The 7,500-nt window shown below is 37.3% G+C and overlaps 1 protein-coding gene across 1 annotated transcript in view; it reads left to right on the top strand.

Annotated features, from left to right (window-relative positions):
* LOC138006783 (dedicator of cytokinesis protein 1-like) overlaps window positions 1-7,500 on the top strand; it is a 72,094-nt gene that overhangs the window by 2,953 nt on the left and 61,641 nt on the right. Inside the window, exons 4-9 of the mRNA XM_068853342.1 lie at window positions 361-416; window positions 1,657-1,750; window positions 3,076-3,168; window positions 4,103-4,158; window positions 4,700-4,787; window positions 7,498-7,500. The exon at window positions 7,498-7,500 is cut by the window's right edge and continues 30 nt beyond it. Of these exons, the coding sequence (XP_068709443.1) occupies window positions 361-416; window positions 1,657-1,750; window positions 3,076-3,168; window positions 4,103-4,158; window positions 4,700-4,787; window positions 7,498-7,500 (390 nt within the window). The remainder of the gene's footprint in view (window positions 1-360; window positions 417-1,656; window positions 1,751-3,075; window positions 3,169-4,102; window positions 4,159-4,699; window positions 4,788-7,497) is intronic.

Below are 7,500 nucleotides of genomic sequence, written 5' to 3'. Positions count from 1 at the left end.
CTCCCAAGCCGGCCTGATCTGGCCATACTTCGTATTTTACTCTGTCTAACGCCAGACAATTTTACTCCTCAATAGGAAACCCCCGGGAGTCAATGGGGTAATCTTATGTTGAGGTTCGATTTCTGTTTGGTTCAAAAATTTTCAAACTAGTTCAATTTCGATTTTTCTTTTGTTTCAAACAATGAAATTGAACAGGATTGAAAAATTTTAAACCAAGAAAGAAATTTCATATAGCATGACTGCATGTGTACTGTTGAAAAGGTTTGGCTGTGTGCAAGAGTCATGCTTGGTTATTACAATATTTATCATTTTTTTTGTTGCAAGCCTTGACTAAATCAGTTTTCTCCTGTTGAATTTAAGGGAATATTTCCAACATCATACATCTATGTCAAAGACAACAAAGATGAATCTTCAAGGTAATGTCTCCATTAATCCTTTGATGTCCAAACCGGCCTAAACCAGCCAGACTTAGTATTTTACTCTGTCTAATGCCAGATGATTTTACTTGTCAATGGGGAACCCCTGGGAGTCAATGGGTTAAATCTGAAAAATATTAACCCATTGACTCCTGAACTGCTCTCCCGGGCATTGACGAGTAAAATCCTCTGGTGTTAGACAGAGTAACATCTGTCAAGTCTCACTCAAAGGAATCAATGGGTTAAGAGTGTGAAATATTAAATATCAATCTTGCATGTATCATAATCATGCATACATTTGTACCATAATGTATTTCCCTTGTTGTAAGGGGCTACAGCTGCAGACATACATTGTACCCGGTATCTGTCTGTTATATTAGGGCTGACCAAAGGATAAGAAGCAGAAGTGGCCGACTTTGCAGTGATGGTTGTCTAAATAAAAAGGCTTTTGGTGTATGAGGCCACCAAAGCAGAAACAGCCATAAGTCAAAAGGGGACTTTCATGAGTGCTGGAACATGTGGATGCATATACACTGTAGATGTACTGGTGGATGGTATTTTACATGTAACATTGGATAACATCCACCAAGATCATCTTTTCCCATGCAATGAAATAATTATTACATGAAGCAAACTTGTTTGTGAGGGAAAAGTCCTGGGAATAGTATTAGGCTGACTGTACATACTGTATAGAAATAAGTTCAAAGATGAAAACAAAGAGGAGATTCAGAAGAGTGAAAGACAATTCATTTGGTACCCTGACAGTGTAGGTGTACCTTTTACTCAATGATCCTGCCAATATCTGTTAGACTAATGAGGCCACCTCTTGAACTTCTCAAATTATCGAAGTATTTGAACAAAGGTACTTAACGCAATCACAAAAAGGCTACAGCTGAAAGCTTTTTTAAATTGGTGCCTAGAACTATATACCCCTGCTTGATCTGTGGCAATATTAATGTGACTTTCTAAATGACTGTCTGTAATAGACCGGATCAATTTGGATTGCTCATCTCGGATCGATGTAAACAAATGATAAGGCCTCAAGAAATCACCCTAGCCCTATTCTTTAAGCTAACCTTGGTAAAATCTGGGCAAACGTTGAATCGTTTTGGCTTGCAGAACAGTTTTTTGCTTGATCTGAGGTGAGTGATCCGAGTTGATCTGGTCCGAATTTTGTACCAGTGCCCCATTCATTCTTTCATTCGAGTCTCAAGTAATCTGTGAAAGCTTTTGCTTTTAGTGACACTGAGAGTGTTTTTAAAGAAGAAGCCCTGGTTGAAGAACTTACTTCTGTTCTCAGAGAGTGGGGAGCCATGTGGAAACAAGTGTATTTGGTATGTCTGTGCTTCACTTAAAAGTCCTTTGATAGTTGTGTTGTCTGTGACATGAAAAGAAACGAAGTAAAAGGTTGTACATTAAATACAACGAGGTAACGTCATAAAACTTCAAAGTAACTTTCATGTACGTAGACTACTGTACATCAACTAATGCAGCTGTGGCTGCAAATTGCTGTCAAGAACTCCATTCCTTATTCTCAATTTCTTAGACTTCGACGTCTATGTAGTGATGACTCCGATTTTTCCAGCAAATCAGAGGAGATGTGCCAGTTCTTCGAGAAACGTGGCTATCCTGTCTCTGTGGTCAAAGCGGGCCATCATCGCGCCCAACAATTTGATCGACAGTCATCACTACAAACGTCACAAAAAGTTAAGAATGACAGAATTCCATTCACCCTCACTTTCCATCCTCATAATCACGCAGTCAAAAGCATCATTCTTAGTAATTTTAAATTACTCCAAAATGATCCCGAGACTGGTAGAATCTTTTCGCAACCTCCACTTATTTCATTCAAACGCGACAAAAACGTAGGCAACTTTTTAGTTAGAATCGCGCTCAAAACTAACGAGCAACCCGGCACTTTCAAATGCGCGCGCTCACGATGCAAAACTTGTCTTTTCATTGTTAACACTAGCAAGATATCGGGACCTAAGCGATCTGTTAAGATCGCCGATCGTTTCACATGTACCTCCTCAAATGTCATTTATTGCATAACCTGTACGTTATGCAATAAATCATACATTGGTGAGACAGGTAGACGACTAGGTGACCGATTCCGCGAACACCTTCGTGATGTTGAGAAGAATGACGAGGATGCATCTAAGCCAGTTGCTCGCCATTTTAATCTGCCTAACCACTCCAAAAAACACATGGCTATCTGCGGCCTTTCCCTACATCTAGGTACGACGGAAAGCCGCAAGAATCTAGAACAAAAATTCATCTTTCAAATCGGCACCCTTAGTCCTCACGGTATTAACAAACGCTTTTCATTTAACTAATATATTCCTATTTTTCACGTTGCCATGTTACCACCAATAGCATAGCTCCTACTCTACTATAAAAACTACACGTAACCCATAATCCCTCGATTTGCTCTGACGAAGGGCTAACGCTCAAAACGTCAGCGTTTAGAATCTCTGTACGGTGGCCAATTTACACTATCAACTCCGTTGATAAAACCAAATTTTTGTGGCTGCAAATTGTTGCATAATGCAGTCATCAAAGCTACATGTAGTGCACATTATGGACTGGTCATCTTTATGTGTAAGAGTCTTAAAAAACTTCTAGAGGAGCTAAAGTAAAAATAGTTCAATATTTACAGAGGAGAGAGGAGGCTCTTTTTCATGATGTAAGGAATCTCATGCTGGAGTTAATGGATTGGCGAAGGCAAATCCTTGCTAGAGCTCTGCCAGTAGTAAGTGATGTTTTCGTGGATACAAGTGTATGCTGTGCTGTACTAACTTCTTACTAACCGAGCGCGAGGGCCGTACTGGGGAATATTGGCCCGAGGTCGTGGCAGTTATGGACCGAGCGCAGCGAGGTCCGTACAAAAACGACCAAGGGCCAATATATTCCCCAGTACAGCTCGAGCTAGCTCGGTTAGTACAGTGTAGTAGTTTATTATAATTATGGCTTTTTAATTACCTTTTGCTTTGTTTTTGCAAGCCCGTAATTGGCCCGTGGGCATTACGGGAGAATATTGCCCTACAATTCAGTCACAATTAGCCAATCAGAGCGCGCGTTATATCGGCTACAAACACAAGCCATATAATAAAATGTAATTTTGCATTATTACTGTATACATGTAAGCATTGAATTCTATCTGCGACAAGAATGTTGAGATACAGTACTTTTATTTATTAAGTAACAATATTGTCCAATACATTTTTGGAATCATGTTCTGTGCATTTAAGGACGGTGCCTACTATTGTTATTGCGCATACGTTAGATGCGCATCTCCAGATACTCGAATCCCTGTAGCTTGTTTGAAGTGTATGATGCAGGATTGATTTGTACAGTTTTTTTGGACAGTAGTGTTTTGTAATACTGTACATGTAGGTAGTTTGAAAGTTTGAATAATAATTATGCAAAATTAAGAGATACAGTTAATCAAGTATGCATGCAATGATTGATTCATTACATAGAAAAAAGATCCTTTATTCAGGTTGTGATCATCTAAAAATCAGCCTACACGTCATGTACGTACATGTAATGTTAACGTTGGTGGGAGGTGCAGATCTTGATGACAGTGAGCAACCACTTTGCCAACTTCTCACCTTCTTGATGTGTACTGCACATAAGATTCCAGAGATGCCAGATGTACATGTACAGTTTTGGTTTGTTTTCAGGATCAGTTGAAGCAACTGAAACAGAGAGTTACTCAAACAATAGATTATGGAAATAGGTAAGGCAAAGGAGTGGAATAAAAATAATGTTCAAGGGTACATTATGAATATACATTTACATAAACAGACCCACCATCAGCTTATGAAAAGTATGGAGTTTCACTCTGCAATGTACTTTGTATAATTATTCTGGTGAAAAGACAACTGAAACCAAGCCAACTGACAAAACTTTATAATATAATTAAAAGTATTAATTTACAGCCCTTCAGTAATTAATTTATAGCTAAGACACTGTGACAAACCCACCCATGCTTGTGATCAACACATTAAATTTTATTTACAGCGAATGTAGAGATTGCATGACTCCAGATGAAGTACATGTAAATTTTAGATGGAGCTGCATCAAAACAAAGTTAGTGATTGCATCACTCATTGCATCATACTCACAAATATTAATATTGCACATGTGAAATTATTATTAGCCAAAAAAAAAAATTATCAAGTAGGCTGATCCCAATACGTTACTGTTTTTCCTGTCTTAAGCATTTCATTCCAAACTATTGATTGTACATGAATTTTTTGCTTTCATTGTCTTCAAAGGACGTTAGGGTTGGATCTTGTTGTTCGGGATCCTGAAGGGAATGTTATTGATCCGGATTCAACAGGCGCTATTCAACTATACAGACGGGTAAGTTAACATACAATAAGTTGGTTCTGTGAAAACAGAGATCTTGTCACATACTTTGTAGGTACATGTAGTTGCATGGCAGCTTGTTTTACATGTAGTTCTGGTTTTTGTGTTAAAGACTCTGTGTCTGCCAAGATGCTTTACGCGCCTTTGTTTATATTTTCATTCAGTGTGAAGTAATGAGTGGGAGAGAATAAGCGACAAAAAGCTACAAAGGAATACTAGAAAAGCTGACCGATCGAATAATTAACAATTATTGGACGAGGTTGAGCAAAATATCGTGATTTGTCAGTGGCGAGCAGATCAATTATTTCCCGAAGCCGATGAGAATAATTAGATGATCTGACACTGACAAAACATGATATTTTGCGATAACCGAGTTTAATAATTATTTTATCATTCGATGACTGAGTTAACTTTATTTTTCACAATTCCCAATAATTAGATCTTTTTCTGAACGCTCAGGAAAGCGAACTGCCATTTTCACACAAGAGCGTGGTTTCAATTACGGTACGCATGAGCAGAATGTTATTTGCAGCAAAACACTTACTTGTAGACAGTTATTTGCAAGTCACGTGGTGGGCTCTCGGCCAATGAAAAAGAAGGAAAAAATCCATCGAATGATAAAAATATTATATTTGCAATGAATAAAGTGCCACTAGTACTGCTGCTCTTGAGCTTATAACATGTTATTGGGTATTTCGGATTGATTTTGTCATCTCACACAGCTCACGTCGCAATAAATTGGTACAAAACAAATTTCAATAAAGTTCATTCAATACTGATCAAATCATTGTTGGTATAAGTACTCATTTATCTTGTCTTGACATAAAAAAAACATATTTATACTATTCATTGAATATTAATACTCTTCTGGCAAATTTGTTCACCAACTGAAGGCTGACTGCTGCAAACGTTGCCGTTAACAGTCACACGACAAATTGGGTACTGTTCAATTTGGGAATATTTTCAGAAATGCTTTTTTAAACTGCTAACCAACTTCTGAAAAGCATCTCATCCAAATGTAATAATATGAAAAAATAATGAGAATTCCAAACAAGTCTCGAAATAGAATAAGTAAATATCCAACTATTAATTTATAAAGAGATTACAAAATATTTTAATGTCACTCAGCTTACCACAAAAGGACATCAGCAAACTCAGTTTTAGTTAAAAGTTTGTGGTATCTCAATGAATTGATTTAGGCTCTCAGACATGACTGATCTCAAACTCAAATTTCCGTAAATATACTGCCTTTAGCGGCTCAGGTCGTGGATTTTCTTGAATTGATTGTCGGTCCAACTGCTCAGTCCCCCAACCCACGTTGAAACGCTTGCGAATTGCACTTAACGACAAAATATCTCGTCCCTAATAAACTATGATAATGTAGCTGTAATAAGAAGCACTGAGTAAGAACAAGTCTCAATGGATGTCTACGATAACAAATGATTTAAAGAAGGAAAAACGCACTGACGGAAAAATGGAGGTTTCATATCTTACAAAACCTCCGTGTCTGCGTGCGGTGCATCTCGGTAGACAGGGAGTCTTTAAAATCTGTTTGCTTAATACAGTGTATAAAGTGCTTCAGATTTTGAAAGTGTGATTGCTCAACTCTTGACTGGCAAAATTTTAGGCTTTGATTTTTATCCAAAGGCTATTTACTTTGAGTGTAAGTTTTGGATTTCACGGTCCGCCATTACTTGCGTTCCAAACTGACCAATTGGACCTCAGAGGGTTGGATCTACGGAAAAGTGACGTCATTTACTCACTAGCTTAATTAAAATTTCAGCGTGTAAACACAGCTTATTATATAATGCAAAACATGAGTTTAAAAGTCTGAAAGCCGAAATTAATATTAAATCAGCCGCGTACACACGCATTGCATTCTTAAACTAGTGAGTCTTTGACATCATTTTCTCCTCGATCCAGCTCTCTCAAGATTTTAAAGTTGTTAGTAATGGTGGACCATTAAACAGGAAAATTCCAGTTAAAATAAACAGGTGTCTGAATTCAAGGCTTAAAACTTCGATCAGTCACTGTTTAGTTAACATAGTTTTGAAATCCAAATAAATATAAAAATTGTTTTTTAGGTGATAGTGGCACTTTTAAAAATCATGACATACCTGTACTTCATACAAAAGATAACAGTATAATAATTATTTATGAAAGAACTAAGCTAAGTACTACATTTGTAAACATGCTCTCATTTAAATAATAATCATGAAAAAAACACTCGACAGGTGAAAGTTCCATCCATGCAAACCTTTGACTGTACATGTAACTCAAATTATCTCAACCCCTCAATGTATTTAGATAAGGCTATGCAAACACAGAAAATGTCTTCTTTCATAAAACTTATTACATGTATCAGAAGATTATAGAAGGACAAAGCCCTTCATAGAGGTGAGAACACTTGCCTTACATGTATACCAATCTGGCTTGAGGTAAAGTTTCAGACTCCATTTCAGTACCATTATCTAAGTTGAGTTTGTTGATTCTCCTCCTTTCTGCTTTGAGAGGTTTTTTTTTGGGTACTGGGATCTTTTCCTCCCACCAGAAAGCAATTTTGGTTTACAGTTTTCCCTTCTTGGCTACAGGTACCGGTCCTTTTTATAATCTTGAGATACATGTATCAATAAATATTACCATGATGACAATGACAATTGTTAATGATTCCATTCCTGCAGTGATGTTTGCCTTTCATTTTCAGCAT

The sequence above is a fragment of the Montipora foliosa genome, chromosome 6 (genome assembly GCF_036669935.1).
Source record: "Montipora foliosa isolate CH-2021 chromosome 6, ASM3666993v2, whole genome shotgun sequence".
NCBI lineage: Eukaryota > Metazoa > Cnidaria > Anthozoa > Scleractinia > Acroporidae > Montipora > Montipora foliosa.
This window is presented reverse-complemented; position numbering and strand designations above follow the sequence as displayed.